Source organism: Chionomys nivalis, chromosome 1 (genome assembly GCF_950005125.1).
Source record: "Chionomys nivalis chromosome 1, mChiNiv1.1, whole genome shotgun sequence".
NCBI lineage: Eukaryota > Metazoa > Chordata > Mammalia > Rodentia > Cricetidae > Chionomys > Chionomys nivalis.
In genome coordinates, this window is record NC_080086.1 from 146405253 (window position 1) to 146430983 (window position 25731).

Genomic DNA, 25731 nt, shown 5'->3' on the forward strand with positions numbered 1-25731 from the left:
ACAAATAAAATGCAGTCTATAAGTGGGATGTGTACCAGCATCTAGCAGTCAGGATACAAAGTATGACTCAGACTCCAGGAAACATGACTAATACTTTCATAGACCAAAGTAAAACTGGAGTCCAAAAGAGAAACAAAGCCATTTGGGGATAGGGAGAGGGGGAAGAAAGGTTTCATGGAGAGGGTGCTGGCTCAAATGGTCCAAGGAGGATGGAGGACATTTCTACAGAGGGGAGAGAGAAAGTGGGTGAGGAGGAGTTCTGTGAAGGATAAAAGGGTACCATGGTGGGAGGACCGGGTACCACGAGCTTTTGTGAGTGTGAGCCTTCGGAGATGGAGTTTGGGTAAGAGCAGCTAAAATACAGTTGCTTGGCACCTGCCAAGGACTACGCTGGGCATTTCCTAGAACCTTGTGATGCTTGCCTGTCGCCAGTGCCTGTTTTCAGATGAGAATGTGACTCACACATTTAGTAGTGTGCATTAAATGTCAAAGAGCTGGAGTCCAAAGCCCTCGATCTAACTGTTGTGGCAAGCTTCTCATGGTGGCCTAGCAGCTCTGCTTACCCTCTGCACGTCGGCACTCCAGGGCAGGAGAGAAAGCCTGGAAGGTGGCTAGGACAATGGACGGAAAGCTGAGCTGAAGCAGTGGGAGAAGTTGAGTCATTCACAAACCTCATGGGGGCTGAAAATGAATGGTATTTTTGAGAATAAAGAAATATAAAACCAATTGGAGGTGACGAGTGTCAGGGAGAGCCATACTCTGTGGTATTTGCGGGTCTGGGAGAGGCAGTTTGTTGAGACTGGGGGGCATTGTTTGGGAAGTCAGAAGCAGGTGCCAGTTTGACTTCCAAGGGTCAGGAGGTTTGATGTTGGAGGGACCAGTGCAGGGCCACTCAGCAGGCAGGAGGGAGGGGAAAGAGCTGTATGACAGCTGCCTTCAAGACACTGGGCACAGGTAAGATTGCCAAAAGCGGAATCTTAGAAAAAGAATTCAATAGCACAAAACTTTAGTAAATTCCCATATGACTGGACAAGAAAATAAATAGAGAAGAATCAGGAAGAACCACTTGGTTCTAAGAAGACGGTCACCTCCTCTTCTCAGCAGCGTTGCAAACAATAGCAAAGGTATAGAAACTACCCAAAGCCTAGAGGCAGGCAAATGCATCAGGAACACAGTGCCGGAGTGTGGCCTATCATATGACCAGAACAATCTTACAGCAGGCAAAAAATGGGTCATGTGTTAAGTGAAATTGAGCAGTTACAGAAAGATGAACACTGAGTGACTCTGCTTATGTAAGCATCTGAAATCATTGTATTCACAGAAGTGATGGTTGCCAGGGCCCGGGCGGCGGGAGAGAACAGGAAGTTACTGGTGGTTGCAACGTTGTGATTTTGCAAGGTGAGTTGTGGAGATCCAGTGTGCAACCTTGTACATAGGTACAGGTTAATAAGCCTGTGCAGTACACCTTAAGTCTCCCAACTTCACATTAAGGATCCTGACCACAGTAAAAGTAAATGCACAAAACGTATTAGGTGTTATACACACATACAAATATGTGTTTAACGGAACCGGAAAACACACTGTCCAGCACAGAGTCTGAAAAAGCCCCAGGATTGCTGCACAAGCATGCTAGAATCATGTGTGCAGACCTGGCGTTTGCAGTGAGCTGGGCTCCCATGAGAAGCTAAGCATGAATGTAGTTCTGCAAGCCTGGATCCCAGACCCAGGACACAAACAGAAGCTTCCAGGCTTGGTTCTTTTTCTTCACAAAACAGCGACTTAGGTTGTTCCAGTCTCACTCTTCATCCATCTTTGTTCTAAGAAAGCTCAGGCCAAACATGGGCAACATCATTGTGAGCCACAATAGTGAGGTGGCAGGAGGCAGGTACCCAGCTGAGTCAAAGGATCCGGTGCTAGTCTGGCCCCAACATGCAGCAGAAGAACCGCTCACACTGAGAATAGGAACGCGTCTGGGTACTGCTTAAATGTGTGCAGTCACCCTAGTTTCTGTTTCTGGTTATGTTATTAAATCATAAAATACCACAGGTGCTGTGCTCTTATTTCTTCAAGCTGAAACCTGAGGGTTAGAGGGGAGACCTGTCTCAGGGTCAGGAGAGAAAGATTTCTCAGTACCATGGAAGTGATTGGGTACTGTAGAATTTGAAGAAGCATGGTCCCTATATATGAGGCTTCACTGGCTCATATATTTGAGTGATCAATCATTAGGAATGGCACTATTTGAGAAGGATTAGGAGGTGTGGCCTTTTTTGGAGGAAATGTGTCACCAGGGATGGACTTTAAGGTAGTAGCCCTGGCCAATCTCAGAAGTCTGTGTTTTGGTTTTCTGGGGAGGAGCATGCGAAAATCTTGCCTTGTGATTTAGTGTGGGAATGGGAATTGGAAGCATACAGAACTGATGATTCTACCCACAGATTGGAACAGTGGTTCTCAACCTGTGAGTGGTGACCCCTTTGGGGGTTGCATATCAGATGTCCTGAATATCAGATATTTGCATTATAATTTATAACATAACAAAATTCTATTTATGAAGTAGCAACAAAATAAATTTATGGTTGTGGGTCACCACAACATGAGGAACGATATTAAAGGGTTGCAGTGTTAGGAAGGTTGAGAATCACTGGCTTAAAGAGTGGATAAATAGCCAGCCAGAATGCTGTGCCTTGGAATGGTGTCCAGGGTCTCCTCCAACCTCCTGAGGAATGAATACCAGATACTCAGGATTTGATGCTGAGGGTAGAATATTAATCTGTGCAAGTGATGCTTTGCTTATGCATCCAAGTCGCCTGGAGGACAGGTTGGACCAGACTCCCTTGAGTTATACCTTTGTTTGAGATTCTGTAGTCCATGGTACAGTCTGGGACAACACATTTCAAATAAGCTCAAAAGTGAGGCTTATGCTGTTGGTCCCAGGACCAACCTTTGAAAAGCACATGTCTGGTAGAACACAAGAATATCTGTTATATCAGTCACAAAAGAAAGTACTGGTCCTTGTAAACGAAGACTGCTCATTCATTTCCTAGCCTCCCAGACCCAAATAATCACTCAGAAACTATATTCATTACAACACTGCTTGGCAAACGGCTTAGGCGTATTCCTACCTAGCTCTTATATCTTAAATCAACCAATTTTTATTAATCTGTGTATCGCCATGAGGCTGTGGCTTATTGGAAAGGTTCTGGTGAGGTCCTTCTCCTTCGGCAGCTACATGGCATCTCCCTGACTCTGCCTTCTTTCTCTCTCTCTCGCTCTCTCTTTAGATTTTCCGCCTGGCTTTATTCTGCCTTGCCATAGGCTGAAATAGCTTCGTTATTAACCAATGGTAATCAAACATATTCACAGTACACAGAGGGGAATCCCACACCGTCTCCAAAGTAAGAGAAGGATTGAGAATACCAGCTACATGTCTCAAACAATGCACACACACATCGCCCTGGGAGTGTGTTAAACAATGACCATAACTCAGAACTATCTAGAAGCAGGTCAACATTAGCACAGTAGAATTTAATAATGATGATGGTATGAGAAAATGGTGATCTTTTTAATTCCAGTTAAAGAAAGTAAAAGAGTCTTGTTTAGGAGAAACAAGCCCAGCTCCTCAGCATTTCCTACGACTTGCCAGTCCTAGTGAACTGTAAAGGCATTGGTGCCAGAGAGAGCTGTGAGCATCTCTAGAATCAAGGCTCAAAGCCAAATTAATAATTTCAGTAGGTGAGAATAGTGACACATATCTAGACCCTTACAATCAGGAGGCAGAGGCAGGAGGATCAAGAGTTTCAGGACAGCCTGGACTAAACAGAGTGCCTCTGTCTTAAGAAACAAACAGGCATGAAGACAGAGACAACAATAACAGTTTCAGTGGACTCAAGGCAAGGGAGTGACTGCAGCCTTATGTTCTCTCTGGAACAATGGATCTTGTCTTTTAGTAAGGGAAGCACAAAGGCCAATCGTGAGAGTTTCCATCTGTGCTTCTAAGGGCTGGGGACAACACGTGGGAAATGACTAATGGAGAAGTGGTTGCGTAGAGTCCAGAGATAGAGCTCACTGGTCAAGAGCACTTGCTGCTCTTTCAGAGGACCGGGGTCGAGTTCCCAGCATCTGCTTAGGGCATCTCATAGTTACCTGTAAACTCCAGTTCCAGGAGTTCCGACGCCCTCTACTGGCCTCCATGGGCACCTGCATGCCTATGGCTCTCGTGCATACCGTTCAGGCCCACGCATACACACAGAGTAAATAATCCTGTGTTTAAAAAGATGTGGCTGTTTGCTGGGTGGCAAGTGAAGGTGGTAGCCTGTCTGATGTCGGGTATGGAGGGCAGGTGGCTGGCGTTTTCCTCTCTAGCTACAGAGAGGAAATGAGAAGCAAGGTATGGAAGGTACAGTGAGATGAATTTCACTTCTAAACATTGGAAAACCATAGTTGAGCAACTAAGTCAGAATATCGTTCCTATCGTGGGGGGAGCCAATGGAGTGTCGTAGAAAGAATGCTGGAATGCTGGCTTTGGGTGAGAATTCCCCCTGGGGTTCCACAGTTCTGGGAGTGACTGGCAGAGGGTTTGTATTTTTTGTTCTGTCCATAGTGGCAAATGAATGGCCCGGGCCTGGACTTGGACACCGCTGCCAAGCGCTGTTCACAGCTTCACCCGTGGGCCTTGCTGAAGTGGCTTCTGAAGGACCAGGAAGGAGCCGGTGGCACAAATGACATCCTGTCTGGATAGGCCATGTGGGACAGGCATCTGGATCAGTAGACTCTCCAGAGGGAGAGGCTACAGTGAAATGCGTTCTTCTGGGAGCTGCCCTGTGTGTGCCGGAGTGGAGGCTTTGACTCTGAGCGTCAGTGTCTGTCCCCAGGGACAGATAGATCAGAAAGGTCAGCAAGTACTGTACATAGGTCAGCGCTGCTCATCAGTATCTGAGGTGACTGTAGGCCCCACCAGCGCCCAGAACCTTCTGATCCCGAGGCATTTAAGTCACATCACCGAATCTGTCCTTCCAACACGTAGTGTGTCTGAAGTAGAGTTGTCCTGACATGTTCTCTGAAAGGGCCCACACCTGTGTCAGGATACTTTCTTTTACCGGTAGTAGCATAGGAGTGGGTACCCCACTGTGGTTTTCTGGTGCCAATTCAGTGCATACTTTATCTGCTGTGCTGAACTATTGTTAATTATCTAGAACTCTATGCCTCTGTGCCTTCTGGTCTTCAGTTGTGCAAGAAAAACCTGGCCCAGCGTCTGAGTGCAGACCCCAGCCCTGATAGCTGAACAAGGAGCTGGGTTATAGGCCCACTGTTTCCCGTCTCTCATTAACCTTTGTTGTTAGCGTTAACCTGGTGTGTGTGGGGGGGGGCATATAGAGGGCAGAGGTTGAGGTCAGGTGCCCTCCCAATCACTCCCCATGAGACAAGGCCCCTTAGTGAATCCGTAGCTTGCCAGCTCAGCTAGACGGACTACCTAACAAGCCCTAGGGACCTGCCTGTCTTCATCTGCCTGGTGCTGGGATCATAGGCGAACACCATCCCTCCCAGCTTTTCTGTGGGTACTGGGAATCTGAATCCAGGTCTTCCTGCCAGCATAGCAAGTACCTTATAGACTGAGCTGTCTGCCCCGCCCTTGTCCTGCTTTGGGGGACAGCCAGTGGTGATGAAATGTGTGACCTTCTCGTTCTTGCTGTATCTTCTTCCAGAGGGAGCTTATTGCTCTGATGGTTTACAGCTAGGACTCCTCGACTGTGTGTGGTTTGTTGAAATGATAACTGCTGAATTTCTTTACAGTCCTTATTGGCTTTGGGTTGAACGAGGCATGGAGGTCTTGAACTGCAGAAGCCAGGAGAGGAGGGGATGGGACTCAGGTCTGTCTATTCGGTCCAAACCTGACGCCTTAGGTTTTTTGGTTTTTTTTTTTTTTTTCTCTCTCATTTCCTTCTTACGGCATCCTGAGAGACGAAGCGTACTATTTCCTGTTTTGCGTGGGAAAAAAGCCTCCATCAGATCAAGGAAGTGGCTTTCTAAAGGTACATTCTGAAGTAGGAGAGCACCAGTTCAAACTAGGCTCCTGCCAAGGCGTGTTGTGGCGTGCACACCACCCTCCTTTCTTTCCCAAATAGTGTCTCCTTTTTCATGTGAAGTTAAAAAAGAAATGTCTTCTAGGATCATCTCGTAAATATGTTGGTCTTTATTCTGACCCATTTAACAACATTTTTCAGAAGACTTAGTTATTTTCTGTGTGTGAGCATTTTGCCCGAATGTATGTCTGTGTATCACGTGTGTGTCTAGTGCCCCCAGAAGAGGGTGCGTGAGCCTCTGGAACTGGAGTTACCATGGCTGTGAGACACCCTATGGGGATCAAACCCGGGTCCTCTGCAAGAGAGGCACATGCTGCTAACTGATGAGCCATCTCTCCAGTCCTCTTCCTTCCTTTTTGTTAGGACTCTGTTCTCTTAGCTCCCCCAAATGGCATATGTTTGCATGAATTATGTTCACTGAACTTGTAGCTACAGCTGGTTTCTCATCTTTTTAAAGAAGCCTAACAGAAGTGAAAAAGGCTGCAGTCCAGCTCTGAGGACTGGCAAAGTATCTTTACATTGGCTAGGGTGCATCTGGCTTTTCCCTCAGATATGGAGGCTCCGTGCTTTAGAATGAGAGAGTGTGGTCTCTTCCTTCCCAGCTCGGCGATGAGGCTGACTTGAAAGCGGTCTGACACCGAATTCTGACATACATCAAACACTTGTAAAAGACAGCATCCATAAAAGCCTCCTAAACACCCATGAGGCGCCTCCACCACACCACAAGAATTTGTAGAGATTTATGAGCACATACCTTTACCGGGGCGGGAGGGGAGATCAGTTCCAGGAGATCCCAGAGCTTCTGGGAGCTACAGAATGTTCTGTTTCTGAAGCCAGGTGGTAGTTATGTACTTGCAGAAGTCAATTCTATATGTACTCAAAGATTGGTGCACTTTCCTGGGAAATCTCAGCAAAAGAAAAATGGATATAAATGGCCATTCTGTGTGTGACAGGGATGCAGTTACATTTTGTTCCGATCAGCATGTTCCTTGAGTTAGATAGAGGTTTTCCTATCCAAGGGTCACTGGGTCAGGGGCGAACACTTGGTCTTTCATGGGTCGGTCCTCATCTCAGCATCCCAGAGATTCCCGAGTTATCAGCTCAGGCCCCTGGCCCCATGTGCTGCCTGAGGAACTTACCATTTATTACAGCTTTCCTAGGTTAATACAGTCAAGACAACTACCTAAAGTAGAAGATGTCCCTTAATCAAGGCCAGCTCTTTCTTATAGTGGGCCCATCCTGACCCTGCAGAGTTCCTGAGAGTAGATGCAGGGGTCCTTCTTAGTCCTAGCTTAGCCCTGCAGAGCCCCCATGAGTGGGTGTGGTACTGGTCCCTGTACAGTGACCAGCAGTGGTGCCTGGGACCCCTACACATGAGACACCGCTCCTTTGTTCTTGGCTCTGAGAAGGACCCCATCCTCTTCCTAGACCAAGTTTCCTTTGCCTTTTAGAGGGCAGCAAGATCCTGGGAAACAAAACAGCAGTATTTTCCTGGCTTCTACTCTTGGGCTGCTTTAGGAACGGGTATGGGAGGAAACAGGGAAAGAGAAAGAGGTGTGGTCCTGGCAGAGACCTTCACCCTGAGTGCCAACTCAAGAGTATCAGCTTTAGCCCGCTCCGAGCCTTGGCCTGCTTGAGAGTTCCCTCCAGAGTGAGATTGGCCAGGTCAGGGGGTAACGGTGACCCCGCTTATCAGTTGCCTGAGTGGGGTCTGGACTTCTCCTTTGGCAGGGTTTCTTGACTCCCGTGACTCATTTTGCTGTCCAAGGCATTCTCCCTCCTTCACAGATCACACATACCTCTCCTCCCATGTTCGCCTTTATCAGAACCTTTGGCTAAAAAAACAAAACCTGGCACACACAGACAGAAGTCTGTGTTAGTATCCCTAGTCCACTGTGGGCATGTTGTCATAGTGATGACTGTACACACACACACACACACACACGCTCAATTGTCAAGGATACCTTTGGGTACTTCCCTCCCCCCCCCCGCCCCTTTCTTAGACAATAGGCAACAGTGTTAACGCACTATTAGTATGCCTTTCTTGCTTCTCTTGGCACTTTTAAACTAGTTTACTTTCCTCCTAATTCAGCCATACTTAGTCATGCCCTGTAAGTAGAGCTAACTTTATGCAGAGCCAATGTTGTTTGCTTTCAGGCTTATTCATTGTTGGGACCAACTGGTGATGCTGTCAGAGATGGAGAGGAGGTTAGTGTAACGTGGTGCGTTGGTTACTTTCCCGCTGCTGTGATAAAACGTGAAACAACAAAGGCGACTTATAGACGGATAACTTTGCTTGGGATCATGGTTCCAGAGGGATGGCCTAAGGGACAGGAAGCTGAGGATTCGCATCTTGAATCACAAGCACAAAGCAGAAAGAGTGAACAGCAAGGAACAAGAAGCCTTAAACTCTCAAAGCCCAACCCTAGTGACATGCTCTCTTCAGTAAGGCCACACCTCCTAAAAGCTCCTAAACCAGCTTCCAAAACAGTGCCACCAACTAGAGACCAAGTGTTCAAATGAACCTGGGCTTGGGTGGGGTGTCTCATGAAATCACCATGTATGGGAATTGACTTCTATGACTATAGGCCCTTAATTTATTTGCTGAGATTTAGATTTCTCCCTGTATTGTTTTGATTTTATCTTACGACTTTAATGTAATTATTTTTAGAGTGTAAGCTGCCAGAGAGGCATTAAAAGATTTGAGTATTTATTAATTAGTCCCATTTGATGTCCTATCTGACTAATTGGTTCTTGGACGATCTTCTTTAAAAACTGGACTTATGTGAACACTATAACTGGATGGGTTGGATAAAACATATTCCACTGTCGACATGTGTGGGGGAGTTGTGGAATTTGGTTGAACTGTGTTTAGTAAGGTCCTGGCCTTCTGTGGCTCAAACCAAACACACTCATTGCTCTTAACTCAAGGCTGCGGATGAAGGTGGTGCTTCCTGGGATGTCTCTATGAAGTCTCTCCCTCAGTGTAAGACTCCCCATCACTGCCTATAACTAGGGCATCTGGCAGACTTAATAGCTACTTGGAAGTGGACTGGACTAGGCTCTGGTCAGTGATTTTCCCCATGCTGGGCACTTTGCCATACATGAGCTCAATGAGATGGTGTAATCGCTCTCACTGCAGTGTCTGGCCACTAGGGGCGCACCTCTTTCCAGCTCCTCGTTTAAAGGCTCCTCCTGCTATCTCTGTGATAGAGGCTCTGTGGTCTTCTCTGTAAAATAGAGGTGCTGCCTTCCCGTCATACTGTTGAAGAATGAGACAGCACTTGTGAGAATCCTTGTTTGAATAGCGTGTACCCTATGCACTAATCACTGTTTTATATGCTACGAGATGTGGGAAATTCTGTTGTCCCCGTCTCCTCCCATTTCTTTTACATTGCATTACAGATGTCTTTAGAAAGAATTTTAAAAAAATCCTTTGGGGCCAGCCTGGTCTACAGTGAAAATTCCAGGATAGTCAGGGATACACAAAGAAACCATGTCCCAAAAAAACCAAATAAATTAGTAAGAAGCAACAAAATATACATTTTAAACAAGGCAGTGGTGGTACAGACCTTTAATCCCAGAACTCAGGAGGTAGAGTGAGTTATAGGACAGCCAAAGCTATAGAAACCCTCTCAAAAAAAAAAACTAAATAAATTAATTAAACAAATAAATACAATCCTTTGGTATAAGAAACCCACTGCCTTTCTAAAAGAAACAAAAAACCAAAAAATAAAAACAACAGCAACAAAAACTGAAGCAAATAGGTTATTATTCACATTGCGTTGACCTCCTCTTTCCAACAATTCCAAGTGCCCATTTCAGTGACATTTAGCAGATTTACAGTGTCACACGACCATTGCTGTCTAGTTGCAGAACGTTTTCACCACCCCCAAAGGGACCCATGACCGTTAAACAGTCACATCCACTCTGTCCCCGTTCTGTGGGTTCGCTGACTCTGTAGATGTCATCTTCACAGACTGTCATAACATGGGCTCTTCTATTTGGCTTCTTTCACTTAGCATGGTGTCTGCGGGGTTCGTCCACATTATAATATGTGAATCCTTGGTTCTGTTTGGTGTCTGGGATGATATTCTCTTACAAGTTTTCTTAGATTTAGTCTATACATTCATCAGTTTAGGGTGCTTCCACCTCTGGTTATTATAAATACTGCTGAAATGAGCAATAGTCTATAACTTTCCCTTTGAACACCAGTTTTCAACTCTCTTAGGATTGTAAATTCTATATCGTAAATCTAAGTTGTAAAATTGTACATGGTGTAATAATCCTGGGCTTCCATGTTTTGAGAAACCGCTGTGCTGTATATTTTACGTGCACACCAATGACAGGGTCTAACTTCCCCACATCCTTCCCAGGGCCAGTTACTCACTGTTACTATTATTGTGTTGTTGTCATAGTGACGTGAAATGCTCCTCGCTGTGGTTCTGTAGTACTGGTTTCACATGTATCCGTATTCAAACTACCATACTAATGTTCTTAAACCTGTCATATGTCAAAGCTACGTGAAAAACCGTATATATATAATATATATATATATATTATATATATATATATAATATATCTCCCCATGGGGGAGTTTCAGACTGTCTTTTGACCACGGGAGTCTATAATATGTGGTGTGGCCTCGTTGCTAAGTAGCTAAGTAGAGGTGATGTCTAACCTCTGTGATTCTTTAGCCTCTCCAATTACTTTTCTGTTGGTTTTAGGGATTTCCTCCGAGACATCCAACATGGTCTTTAGACACAGTGGATAGGAGCTGACCCCTGCCCGCGTGGCCTTCATCCTCTCAGCTTCACGGTCTTCTCATGGCATTTTGGCTGCGCTGAGCCCAAGTGACCAGCTCTTCATAATGAGTGATGAGAAGAACCTGGGTGTGTCCCAAAAATTGGTTTCTCCTTCAAGAAGCACAAGCAGCTGTTCCTCCAAGCAAGGAAGCCGACAGGTAACCCTTGAACTCTTGTTCTTCAAATGCAAAATTGAATCACAAGGCTTTGCAGGTAAAGGTGTGTGTTCCCCTGGGAGACTCGGGCTCTCAGTTCAAGAGCAAGCACTTGTTCACATACCTGGTTACAGGATGAGACTCAATTCTTGTTCTCGCGGGTTCTGAGAGCTGCATTTGGCTTTTTGAGTTGTTTACTCTGCCTTTGCAGCTGTGTACCCACACAGGCACCAATATTCCCAGTTTCCCTCCAGGGAAATGGAATCATACCAGCCAGAGTACCTGCCCCAGAGAGGACCAGATGCCAAACCAAAATGCCACCTCTTTTGCTCCAAGACCCTCCTTTTTTAGTGGTTTATTCATTTTTATTTTATGTGGATGAGTGTTTTACCTGCGTGTTATGTTTGTGCACCACATCTGTATAGCATACACAGAGGATAGAAGACAGCATTGGTTCCCCTAGAACTGGAGTTGTTATACTGATTGTCAGTTGCCATTGTGGGTGCTGGGAACTTAGCTCCGGTCCTCAGCGAGCGTGGCAATGCTCTTAACTGATGAGTCATCTCTCCAGCCCTCCCACCTTTTCTTATACCCTATCAACCAACATAAGCAGCAATCATATATCCAATCATCAAACATCTATTCCCTCACCCGCCCTTCCTTCTAGTCACCAAGCATTTGAGGAAAGCTTGTACCTCCAGATTGCCTGTGAGGAGCTAAGTCCTCTCCTGCTTCCTTTTCTAATGGGCTGAGGGAAGCCGGTCAACGGGGAAAGAGGGACAGGAAGAGAGCAGTCCAACAGGGCAGAATTAAGTCCTAAGGAACCGACTGTGGTCACTGGTTGTTTCATGGTTTCCTTTCCAAGGAAGGGAGAATCTGGCTTTGTTGGCAGATCTGTTCGTGTCCAATCCGCAGCAATGCGGACATATCAGTGACTATGATCTAGCCTGCTTCACCAAATCGGGAGCGGGCAGGTACAGGGGATAGACAAGAAAGCTGGATTTTTCAACCTGAGAGGCCTTGGTATTTACTGGCTCTATGGGCATTGCCTTTGCCATGGGAAGTTGTGGCCTAAGAATTTGCTTTTGTCCAGATTTGGAAGCCATAATTAAGCCGTGGCCCAATGGGAATGTTGCACAGTGGTGACTCCGCTAAGTGTCTCTTAGTTTGAACGTTTGTCTCAGTCAGGGAGCTTGCCACCCACAGCTCCATGATTCTCGACACATTAAAGTTTGCTGTGAGCTGGGGGCCCTTTAAGATCTCTTTTGAGAGTTAAGAAAGAGTGTGGGTTTCTTGTTTATTTTTATTTTTTTAGTATTTATCTTTGTGTGTCTGTGGGTGCATGCATGCATGTGTGCTCGCATGTTTCTGTTGGTGAATATGGCTGCACCTGTGCCATGATGTGCATGTGGAGGATGGAGGGCAATCGCAACATAGATTCTCACCTTCTGCCTCATTTGAAACAGTCTCATTGTTTCTCTGACACTTACACCAGGCTAGTTGTCCATAAACCTCCAGAGACTCTCCTATCATCTCTGCTTGAAGGGGGAGAGTCTTCTGTTTTGTGTTGATTTCATTGGTTAAATAAAGAAACTGCCTTGGCCCTTTGATAGGACAGAAAATTAGGTAGGCGGAGTAAACAGACAGAATGCTGGGAGAAAGAAGCCGAGTCAGGGAGTCGCCATGATTCTCCCACTCCAGACAGACGCAGGTTAAGATCTTTCCTGGTAAGCACACCTCGTGGGGCTACACAGGTATTAGAAATGGGTTAGATCAATATGTAAGAGCTATGCAATAAGAGGTTATAACTAATGGGCCAAGCAATGTTTAAAAGAATACAGTTTCCGTGTAATTATTTCGGGTAAAGCTAGCCGGGTGGCGGGACACAGCCCGCCGCCGCTCCTCACTACAGAGATCTTGTATGAATGTTGACATTTCGGATGCTTGTGCTGTGATTGCCTATAGCGAGCACCTCAGGCCCTCATGTTTGTGTGTGTGGTGGCTAAGTGTGCGTTTGTTTGTCACGCTGGCACAAACTCAGGTCATCTCAGAAGGTGAAACCTCAGTTGACAAAAATGCCTCCATTAGATTGCCTGTAAACAAGTCTATGGGGGCATTTTTTTTTATTAATGATTATGGGCACTAATCATTAATTAGTGTAGACAATACTTCCCCTAGGCAGGTACCCCTCAGTTGTATAAGAAAAACAAACCAAGCAAGTCACAGGGAGCAAGCCAACAATCAGCATTCCTCCATAGTTTCTGCTTCAGTCCTTGCTTCCAGGTTTGTTCCCTGCTTGAGTTCCTGCCCTGGCTTCCCCCAATGATGGACTGTAACCAGGCCATGTAAGCCAAATAAACTCCTTTTTCGCTGGGCGGTGGTGGCGCACGCCTTTAATCCCAGCACTTGGGAGGCAGAGGCAGGCGGATCTCTGTGAGTTCGAGACCAGCCTGGTCTACAGAGCTAGTTCCAGGACAGGCTCCAAAACCACAGAGAAACCCTGTCTCGAAAAACCAAAAAAAAAAAAAAAAAAAAAACTCCTTTTTCCCCAAGTTGCTTATGGATGTGGTCTTTCTCACAACAGAGAAAGCAAACTAAAACATGTGACAAGCACTTTTCCCCACTGACCTAACTCCCCTGCCTCTGGGATATTTTTCTAAAGACTGAATTTGTCCCGAGAGATCTGCTCTCCTGGGAATGGTTGTACCTGCCCATGGCCAGCACTCAGAACTGGGAAAGGGTGTGATTTGTCTCCCTCCCTGGCCACTTCCTCCAAGCAGCGTGTCTCCTTCTGCCCTCCTTTGCTCCACAGGGAGGACAGGTCCTGCCAAGTAGCAAGCATGACAGCCCCGCAGGAACTGTGACTTTTCCATCCTCACTACAGGAACTCTGTCTAACGTGTTCATTGAGATTGGTTGATGGGTTTTCACAATGCTCTTTTCCCTCCAAGTTTCCATAAAAACAGCAAGAGGATCCCACCCAGTGCATCAACATTTCTTGGCCATACATCACGGTCATCTTTTATAGTAAGTAGACTTTCCGCTTTGATCTGTATAATCAGCACACACAGTTGCCTTATGCGCTGGTCAGGGTTTTGTCAGCTTGGCACAAACGAGAGCCACCTGGGAGGAGTGACCCTCCATTGCAGAATTGCCTCTAACCGACTGACCTATAGGTATGTTGGTGGGACATTGACTTGATTGCTGGTTGATGCAGGAGGGACCAGCCCATTGTGGGCGGTGTCACCCCTGCAGGTGCGGTCCTGGATGGTATGAGAAAGCAAGCGGATCCAACCATGGGGAGCAAGCCAGTGAACAGCGTTCCTCCAGGTTCCTCCCTTGGGTTCCTGCTCTGACTTCCTTCAGGAACGGACACATCAGGACATGGAAGCCCAATAAACCCTTTCCTTTCCAAGCTGCTTTTGGTGTGGATCACAGCAGAGGAAAGCAAACGAGAACACTTTGTTAGCGTGAATGTTAATATTTCCTCCATGACAGAGAAAGTAGAGAATTCAATATATTTACTTTACAGCTAGCCTGAATTTAGTTATAAACCTTTATTTAATTTGGAGGGACTGTGTACTGAGTCTCCCCACCATCCCATTTTCAGACAAAGGAAACTGTTCTGACCCAGGACGTGATGCCCCTGTTGCCACCAGTCTTCGTCTGTCTCATACTGCCCGGGTCTCAGGAGCCTTGGTCACTCTCCCTTGCTGGCCCTTTGGGGACTCAGCTGCTCCCACTTCATCTGTCAGTTGCTAAATAAAGCACACAGTGCATTTCCAGCCTCATCACAGCAAGTACGAGCTAGATGCTTAAAGTGGCAAGATTTCCGCATCACAGGCTGAACTGGAGGAACGTTAAAATGCTAGCTAGGGAAGACATGTGCAGTCACCTCCTTGTATTAAAGGTGCCACTTTGAAACCCTTTTAGGTTGCCCTGGCTTTCCTCTTCTTCAGAGTGGGTTTGTCCCCTGTTGATGTCACTGGCCATTATCTGTGGTACTAGCCTTCCTTGTTTGCCTCATCTTGCCTGTCCCCTGTGAGATATACAGTCACCTGCCTTGGTTTGGGATGTGCTTTTGCCTACCTTCCACTCCCAGGGATGCTGATCCAGGGCAAGTGTCACCTTGCACTGGGACTCATTTCCACGTGAGAATGGAATGTCCCAGATCCCCAGGAGACCAGGAGATAACCTGGCCCAGGTTCAGCTGCCTCCTTCCACCTCCCTAGATGAGCAGATGGCAAGACCTCCTCTCCCTGTGCTGTGGGGACTTCCTCTGAATCATCTCGATTTGCAGCAGCGAGGGTGGGGAGGGGTTAGCTTCCCTAGCTCCCAGAAGTCAGCCAACCAACACCTTTGCCCTCAGTTTGCTTTACATTTACTCTTTGTTTCAGATCCATGGAGATTTTCAAGCTTTTAAAAATATAATCCCCCTTCATAGCTTTATTGAGGTGTAACTAACAAATTATGTATACTTATGGCTATACTGTGCTGTTTTGATATTTGCATACAGTGAGTGATCAACACAAACCAGATAGCAAGCAGATAACAAACTCCCAGTCATCCTTCGTTGTTGTGTCTGGAGTGTGGATAACAAGTACATTTGAGATCTTCTCTCCTGGGCTGGGGAGATGCTCAGTGTGTGGAATGTTCAAGCATGTGGGTTTAATTCCCAGGACCCACATTAACATTGGGTGTGGTGACAGACACAGTGCAATCAGTGATGGGGAGTAGAGACAGACAGATCTCCAGTTCACTGGCCAGCCTCACCTAGTAGGTGAGCTCCAGGCTAATGAGAGACCCTTTCTCAAAAATAAGGTGTTCCATTCCTGACGTAAAACATCCTAGATTGTCCGTCCGGCCTCTGTCTGGACATGTGTAAACCTGTCCTCTGGCCTCATCTGCACACATGAACATGTGAACATGCACAGGCATAGAGATCTACTGTCCTGACAAATATCACATGCAGTCTTCCCACGTATTCACAAAGGCATCGGTTCCAGGAGCCCCACTGATAGCAGAATTTAAGAATGCACAGCCCCTTTGTGTGAAATGCTTTCACCTATCAAGTAGGCTGCCCTCCTCTCTTCTGCAGGTGGTCTAGATTCCCGAGAGAAAATGCCGTGGTAGCGGTATACACTATATTCAGGGAATGATGGCAGGAAGAGAAGTCTGTGCATGTTTGGGCACAATTTCTCCCGAGTATTTTCAGTCTGTAGTTGGTTGACTCCAGGGGTGGCAGAACCCGGGGATGGACAGTGTGATTTTTCTCACCAATTCTTCCCCTGTTGCAACTCCGATCTTCAGATTTTCCTGTCCCTGAATAATGGGAACTTTGAGTTTTGACCCTACACCCCCATGTCCTCTCATCTACTAGTGTGTGGCACTGTAATCCTACCTTCCGCTTTGGAGAGCTCTAGATGACAGGCTTACATAAGATGACACAGAGTGTGCTTTTCCATGCTTGGTATATAGTGTCCTCCAGTTTCTTCCATGTTGTCACCAAAGGAAAGAGTTCAACCGTTTTAAAGGCAGAATAATGCTTCTTTCCAAAAAGTATATTGTGTGTATATATATATATGAAAATTTGTCACATGTGTGCACATGCATGTGCATGTGTGGGTGCATGCTAAATGTACTACATATGTATACATACTACATTTTTTGGAGACTTCTATTTTTACTACATGAATGTATAAGACGGCCTAGTTGTTTGCAGCTTTACCAGTTTTCACTCTGCTTGGAGTCTGGGCGTCAGCAGGAAGAGGGCACTAAGCTTGATTCAAAACATGTATCCATCGTGCACAGACACATATGCACACACATTACACAGACACCACACATTTTGCACCATCACATGCCCTACATACACCACACACATGCGTGCCACTTTCACATACGTCATACACACACACAAATTTTTAAAATAGAAAATAAAACGTCCTCTTGATCATGAGACTTCGTCTTTCTAAATCCTTGTCTCTTAAGATTTCATCCAACACAGCCAACTGGCCATCAGCCTCTATACCTCTGACTTGCTTTCTGTTCCTTAAACTGAATTTGCCTGTCTTTGATTCTTGAATTGACTTGATCTTGTACTTTCTATAACAGACTCGAATGTGTAAAATATTAGGGAGTCATGGATTCCTGTGTAGATTCCCCCACCATGTATCTCCCTCCCACTTCCATGTGGATTCTCCCATCATGTATCTCCCACTTCCACGTAGACTCTCCCATCCATGTATCTCCCTCCCACTTCCACATAGACTCTCCCATCCATGTATCTCCCTCCCACTTCCACGTAGACTCTCCCATCCATGTATCTCCCTCCCATTTCCACGTAGACTCTCCCATCCATGTATCTCCCTCCCACTTCCACGTAGACTCTCCCATCCATGTATCTCCCTCCCATTTCCACGTAGACTCTCCCATCCATGTATCTCCCTCCCATTTCCATGTAGATTCTCCCATCCATGTATCTCCCTCCCACTTCCATGTAGACTCTCCCATCCATGTCTCTCCCTCCCACTTCCATGTGGATTCCACCATCCACGTCTCTCCCATTCTGTGTAGATACTCCCCTGTAACATGGAGGGTCCTGTTTGTTGGGGTTTCTGTTCTGTCCGGTTCCCCACAACTGTTTAGCCCCAAAGAAAATCACACATAGGTCTCCATAAATTATAAGCTGATTGGCCCATTAGCTCTAGCCTCTCACTGGATAACTCTCACATCTTGATTAACCCATTTTCCTGATCTATGTTAGTCATGTGGCTCAGTACCTTTTTCAGTGGGGCAGATCACATCCTGCTGCTTCGGTGGTCTGGGCAGGAGTAGGAGGAATCAACTTCCTCCTTCTCAGAATTCTCCTGTTCTCCTTGTATCATTTTTATTTCCTGCCTGGTTTTCCCACCTGTATTTCCTGCCTGGCCAATCAGCATTTATTTATAACATGATTGACAGAATACAGACAACTCTCCCGCACCACTCCCCAGTTAATGTGTAGTGTTGAATGAACTTGCTTTTTTGAGGGAGACAAGGAGAACTAAGTGAAATAGCTCGTCCAAGTGCTGGGCTGGCTCATGAGGGCATTCGGTGCACATCGATTAAGTTAATGAATGAACAGGCGTGCAGTTGCTGGGTAGAAAGATTCCAGTGCAGACTCTTTTGTGGATTCATGAAGTAGGCGAACAGATATATAAGTAGGAGAGAGACTTGCTATTTTTAAATTTATAAAATATGAGTAATTCCAATTTCCCTTTGTCTTTTTCCCACTGCCCCCCTTCCATTCCTGCCTAGAAATTTCAAAGTAATGCATTTAGAAGGCAGGGCTAGACAAAATGAATGGGTATGGTTTGTCTTTATTAGAAGAGCCCTATAGCCAAGTTTTTTATTTTCTTCAACCACTTCTGTTGAGAAGCTGCTACTGAAAGTGCTTGAGCAGATGTAAGTACAAAGATTGTGAAGGACAGAGGAGCCAAACAGAGCATTGTGGATCATAAACCGGATGCAAAGCCCTGGGTGGAAAGAGAACACAGCTTCCATTCCTTAATGAGTTGTTCACGTTTGCTATGAAAATCAGAAATAAGAATTTAAGCTCTGCCACCACAGTTCACGAGTGCTGCACCCACCTCAGCCTGGGACTCGAAAGACAGCGATCTATTTCTGGAATAGTTCCCCCACAGTGACACGGCTTGCTCTTGTCACCCTCTTGTCCCTGGGCTAATCTTTGGTGGCATTTGTGCTCCCTCGAGGTCACCTGATGAGAGGTATTTATGCAAGCTAGTAGATTCTGCTACACTTCAGAACTCACAACCAGCCCCGGCTCAGTGCCAGAATCTGTAGGACAGGCAGGGTGGCAGGGGGAGAATTTGCCAAGTGTTGCATGGTTAATTAAAATACAGTGTTCAGGTGTTGATGTTTTCAGTTGAGTATCGAACATGCTGAGATCCAAGCCGGGTGTGGTGGTGCATACCTGTAATCACAGCACTTGAGAGACTGAGACAGGAGGATTGCAGGTTTGGTGTCAGGCTGGGCTATAGGACTTAGGTCAAGGAGGAGGAAGAGAAAAAAAGAGGAAGAAGAGGAGGGAATTACTTAGTCCATTGATTTATTTTCTTCAGAGGCACTGAATTTGATCAGGTTTCTTTTGAAATTGTGGACTACATCAGCACTACAAGATATTGAGGAGGTGTGACCGTGGGATCCCCCTGACGTGTCACATTATCCTTCTTCTGGTGGCGTCTTGGTTCCTTTCTTGTTATAATGGGGTATCTGAGACTGATGGTTTCTAAAGAATAAAGAACAGTTTACTTTGCTCTGGAGTCTGGAAGTACAAATGTAGTGGTAGGAGCAGCGGGGCTGCTTCCCACCACCTGGCTAGCTTTACCCAAAATAATTACACAGAAACTGTATTCTTTTAAACACTGCTTGGCCCATTAGTTTTAACCTCTTATCGGCTAGCTCTTACATATTGATCTAACCCATTTCTAATATTTTGTGTAGCTCCACGAGCTGGTGGCTTACCAGGGAGGATCTTAACCTGCGTCTGTGTCCGGCGAGAGAATCATGGTGACTCCCTGACTCGGCTTCTTTCTCCCAGCATTTTGTTCTGTTTATTCCACCCACCTAAGGGTTGGCCTATCAAATGGGCCTAGGCAGTTTCTTTATTAATTAACCAATGAAAGGCATCTATACTATGCTATATGTAATTTTACTATGTTAAAATAAAAGCCTTTTTTGTTTAAACAGAAAAGGGGGAAATGATGTGGGAGTGATTTCTTTCTAATCTGTTGCTTTCATTGGTTAATTAATTCCATATTCTGCAGTCTTTGAAAGATATGAAGAATGCCTATCTAACTGAAATATATCGCTACATATCTAGAAAATCTAACTAACATGACTACAAGCTTTATTATTATCCATGATTATCCATTAGCAACCTATATTTCCTAATTAAACATTACATTTTTAAATGAACTACACAATCACAATACCTCAATTAAGAGCAGAAACACACAAGAGCAGAAACACACATACATATAACAAAATTGACCTTAAAATCCACACCAATGCAAATTATTCATATCTATATCATATCCCCCTTTGAATGTAAAAGAACATTTATAAACAATATTTGGGAACATGGGCGCAGTTTTTTCTCTCCAAACTGCTTTCTGCTGAATGGGGGCGCTGTTATTTAGGTCTTTTATGGTATAACCTGTGTGCTAGATTCATCTCAGTTGGCAGTTGAGCGAAGCAATTTTTTGAGGGTGTTTACAGCAACCTTTCAGGAGGGCGTGGTCTATCATACCATACTGCGATAGAAGCAATCCATAGAGTCTCATCCTCTGTGAAAACAAAAGAAGACTCTCTCCAATGCATCATATCCTTAGATCCAAATTCTGAAGTCATACCCTCATGATATCCATTCTGGTTCCACTTGGCAGTCCATATAATGAAATGTCTCTCTGTACTTGGCTCCTTCACAGTCAAAAATTTTAAAGAAAACACAATGTACATACAAAGGCAAGGCGTATGCTGTGCTTGAACTCATGGCAGAAAGTGCAAGAGGCAGCTGGGCGGTGGTGGCACATGCCTTTAATACCAGCACTAGGAGGCTGAGGCAGGCGAATCTCTGTGAGTCGAGCCTGGTCCACAAGAGCTAGTTCCAGGACATGCACCAAAGCTACAGAGAAACCCTGTCTGAGGCAGGGACTGTAAGAGGCAAAGCAGAAGGAAGCCTGCAACAGCCTTTATGACAACCTGCTTTGGCTGCTTTGGGTGACTAATGAGAAGTCACCCCAGAAAGAAAGGCAGCCTTCCCCTTTTAATGGCTTTGGTGCAGATCTTTGAGAGCACTGAGGCCTTTCTGAGTCCTGATGTGTGTGACTCAAGGACTTAAGTGTTGGGCAATCAGTGGCCAGCAGGGGGTCAGTTTGAGACAGCAGCCCCATTTCATGCTGATGAAGGCTGAAAACAGAGGTACCATGAGGCTCTAAGCAAAGGAAAAGCAAGTTTCACTAAGGAAAAGTGAGAAATGAAAGAAAATGGAGACTCTTGAGAGTGGGAGGAGTCCCACCAGGGGTTGGGGGGGTGGGAGAACAAACAAGCAAGCACTGTGCTACCCTAGGGCTTTTTATAAGATTTCAGTAGAAAGCTGACAAAGACTGAGGTCATTTCTATTAGGACTGAGTAATTCTCTGGGCCTGTCATGGACCAAGCTATGGCACCCACAACACGCTGAGCATATTCCTCCAGTGTAACCAGGGAGATGGCCAGACCCTGCTCACAGGCTGCTCGCCCAGTTGTGGTGCTGGGGTGGTCTCACATCAAAGCCGACATCTGTCTGTCTTCCACTTCCGTTTTGTTAGCTGCTGACCTTGGCTCGTCTATCGGTCTCCAACCCTGGCCAGCATTGTGAGTCACCAGCTTTTCAGATGTTGCTCATCTCTGACCTCGCTGAGTGATAATTGAAATATTTTTCCTTTGTTCTTACATTTACATGACCAGCTTGTAGTTTTACCGTGGGCCCTTTTCCGTGTTACTGCCTGGGGAGAGCTAACTCCTGCTTCAACATCATCACTTCTTAAAGGCCATACCTCCCCGTGCCCCACAGTGACAAAGTTCGATGTGAGTTTCAGGGGATCAAACTATATATCAATAGCAAATAGTCATAGAAAATCAAAGACAGCAAACTTTAGCTATGGAGCCAGATTTAAGAGCTTAAATCTTAGAGAGTTTATAACCTCTCCAGCCTTGGACAGGTCCTACCCTCTCTGTGCCTTAGTTCCTTATTGTGTTGTACAAATTGCCTGATTACACTGGACCTTGCGTTGAAGTACCTGACAACAAACTACCCTCTTTCTACAAATGTCAGTCCCTGGGACCCTCAAGGTGTTCCACAGGTGACTGCTTCCTTGTCTCATCCTTCCAGTGTGGGGTGGTGGCAGTGGAGAGGCTCAGCATGTATTTAGGCCACAGTAAGAGGAGGAGTAGGCAGGGATGTAGCAGGTTAGGACCACCCAGGAGCATCTCTACATCTTCTGGTATCTCCTCACCAGTCTCCTGCAATCCCAGAACAAGTCCCGAGGTTTGAATTGTTTGTCATGGAAAGGACATATGGCCCAGACATGTTAACTGTTGTATTCAGAGTGGGGTGGTGATAGAGCAGGTCTTTAATCCTAGCACCCAGGAGGCTGAGAGAGGAGGAGCTTAAGTCTTAGGGTAGCCTGGGCTATATAGCGAGACTTCGTCCCAAAATCAAAAACCGAGAGAGGTTTGTTGGTTGTAAGTTTAAGCCACCAAGTGTACGGTCATTTGCCAGGATAGCCTCAGAAAATTAATTCTCTCTACTTAGAGTCTCAACTGAAGCCCTTGGTCCAAGAGGACCACCCTTGGGGATGGTGCTGGTCTGAGCTTACCTGCCATGGCACGTGAACTCCTCACTTGGCACCTGTAGGTTTCCAATCTGTGATGCCCTTTCTGACTTCCCGAGTGGCATTGCTTGGTGCTGTGTCTTGGCATTTCTAGTGCAGGTGCTAAATATGAGACCTTTGTATACAGAAGGGCTTGTCATATTAAATGCCTGTTACCCGTGCCTGTGATTCCAAGATACGTATGCAGTATTTCCCAGAGTGCCTCTGTTTTGATGACACACTTCCATTAGCTCTTTAAACACACTGATATGGAGAATAGACATCAGCCATGGATGTAGCATGGACATGGATTTTCTTGAGAGATAGCAAGCACTAATGTTGACTATGAAGGTGTTTTCTCTGATTACATTGATTATGATGGTGTTTTCTCTGAGTATATTGACTATGACAGTGTTTTATCTGAGTATAGAGTTTGAGCTTTTTTTTTTTTTCTCTCCAGTGCTCAGACACCACAGGGCACTGTATGCCACAAAAGATGTATTTAAAACAAAAGGCAATAAAGATAAAATACGAAAGGATGCTGCAAGATAGATGAACCCAAAATGTCCTACCATCTTGCATTCATGTGGACTCTGGAGGAGAGCTCCACCCACCTGCAGGTGGGGAGTTAGCCTTAGACTCCCCTGCAACAGGCTGACTGCCACCCTAGAAATAAGGCATTCTGAGAAAAGAGCTTGAGACAGGATGCGAAGGTTTTGTGTCCTGGTCCCCAGAAGCCTCTCACTTTTGTGATCCTCAAATAATCGATTTCACTTAGATTCCTCACATCTTAGGAACTCAAAGGGTGACGGCCACATTCTCCTTCAAACTCTGAATTTCAAAACCGCTGTTCTGTGCCTCTGGGGAAAAGCCATTGGTTACAATTCCCCTGGAAGTGAAAAGAGAAGACAGAAATACAAATAGAAGAAGGTCCAAACAGGCTGGGAGAGCTTGCTGGGTGTGTGGTGGGTCTGGGGATGGGAGGTGACCCTGAAAGGATTCCACTTAGTCCTACTGCACTTGCAGATGCTCCTGTCCAGAGCTCAGCTGCAAAGCTCTGTGTGTGAGCTGCAGACTGCATCCACAAATGCCTTCTGTTGCTTAGCGCTTTATAGTCTTGGGCGAGCGACCTTGGAGCCCCAGTGTTTGCCTCTGTGACAAGAGTGATGACGGTGTGTTGACAGAACTTCCACAAGGTACACAGGACACCTCACTCTCTTTATTACTGTCCGAACCCCCATCATCAGTGCTGTGGGCATCTGGCACCCCCATGGTGGGCTGCCACTGGGCAGAATGGCTCAAGGGTGTCTCGTCGCTCACAGTAGCTCCACCTCTTACAAGGCAGGTTGTAGAACCACGTTGCGGGGAAAGAGGAAACGTGCCGGGGATGTTTTCAGAGCTGTTTGGGCCTTGATAGTATGAGAGGAATATTTAGCAATATCAATAACTTCCAAATATATCTGAGAAGCCTAAAAAGTACTGAAGTTATTACAGCCGTAATTATGCTAAGTGAGTCATCAGCAGGCTAGAAACTGTTCCCGTGTGTGCGCTAAGGCTTTTTAAATGCTGTTTTAATTATAAAGCCGTCTGTGGTCAATGCAGTTGCAATAAGCTTTTGTGTCTTATTTGGAAACCCAAGATGGTCTCAGGTGGGACAGTGAGACAGCGGACAGCTTTCCTGGTGTCTTCCCAGCTGTCATTGTGAGCACCGTCTCCCATGATTTCTGAAGGGACTGGGTGGGTAGTAGTCTCCTGGTAAGTACTTCAGGTATTGTGTTCTCTAGGTGGTCAGGTGATAAACCTGGGAGCATTTGGGGGCCTGGGTCCTCTGCATGTTTACACCCCCAGCTCTGTACATCTCTGTGCCAAGAGAGAAAGCCCAGTGCCTGTTGGCATGTGGTAACTGATGGTCCTCAAACTAGCCTTCAGAATCAAAGTGGGCTCTCCGGTGCTCATCTCCGTGTGTCCACCTGAGATGACGTCACTAAAGCTGTGCCTCACAGGGCATGAGTTTCTGACAAGATTTAGACTAGTCCTTAGAGTTCATTTAGTCTGACCTTCCTCTCAAATGTAGCATCTTTTCTGTCCTCTTTGCCTAGTGGCCATTAGCCTCTGATGGAACACTCCCATTAGCCTGGTGGCCGTTAGCCTCTGATGGAGCACCTCGATTGGCCTGGTGGCTGTTAGCCTTTGATGGAGCACCCCCATTAGCCTGGTGGCCGTTAGCCTCTGATGGAGCACCCCCATTAGCCTGGTGGCCGTTAGCCTCTGATGGAGCACCCCCATTAGCCTGGTGGCCGTTAGCCTCTGATGGAGCACTCCCAGGACTGAGGAGTGCTCTTTCCCAGAGTAGCTGTGGCACTTTTGACTTGCTACCAGATGGTCTTCCGGGAGAGCTGGGCTCCAGGGTCTTGTGACTCCTGCTCATTAGTCCTGGTTTTCTCCCTGGAGTCCATGCCCTTGGAGCTCTTCAAGACAGCCTGGAAAGGGTCCAGCAGTAGCGGCTAAAGCTCAGCCCTTCCCCTACTGTGAACTGCGATGTGCGTCTACAGGATCTCCTGGGGATTTTCGCTTTATTTGACCTCACACACCAATCTGCCTCCAACTGTTTTTATTTATTTATTTATTTATTTATTTATTTATTTTAAATATTGCCCTTTGACCTGTTGGTACTCGTAAAACCTTGGCTGAGAGAAAGACTTTTAACAAAAGGCAACTCAGGCTCTATCTCAGTGATTACAGTCTAAGCACATGGCTGGTCTGACATCAAAGCGATTGTTCTATTAATTGGCAATCTGCTGACAAGTATTTCCATAGAAAAATTATGAACGGTAATGGTGGTGACCTTTAGCCTTTCTTGATAGGCTCTGCAAGATCACAAATGCCTTGAAATTCATTAATGATGGGTGTAACTATCTGCCACGTGTTTTAAGGCTGGACATTGCCCTCTGATTTTTAAAAACTTGGTAAATTGATAACAGACTAATTAGAACAACCTACTGTCCAGCCCTGCCAGATCCCGCTCCACACTTCACAGCTGCGGGGAGAATGGACGTTTCAGTCATTTCTATTTCTGACATCACAGCCCGCGTAGCCGAAGACTGCGCACGCGCGAGGTGCCGCAAGCTGTGCGGTGTGCACACAGCTGTGCTGGAAGGAAACGCTTGCAACCCGTGCACTCAGCACTATGGAAATGAACTTGGCCCACTCATGAGCGTGAATAAATGCCTCGCTGCCTTTCTAATCACAAAGCAGTTTTCTATCTTTGGCACTTAGAT

The 25731-nt window shown here is 46.0% G+C and overlaps 1 protein-coding gene across 5 annotated transcripts in view; it reads left to right on the plus strand.

Annotated features, from left to right (window-relative positions):
* Positions 1 to 25731, plus strand: part of Osbpl3 (oxysterol binding protein like 3) — a 176727-nt gene that overhangs the window by 77485 nt on the left and 73511 nt on the right. For all 5 annotated transcript variants that reach the window (XM_057766014.1, XM_057766005.1, XM_057766032.1 and 2 more), the window contains one exon: positions 10805 to 11040. In XM_057766014.1, coding sequence (XP_057621997.1) covers positions 10948 to 11040 — 93 coding nt within the window. In that variant the 5' untranslated portion in view covers positions 10805 to 10947. The remainder of the gene's footprint in view (positions 1 to 10804; positions 11041 to 25731) is intronic.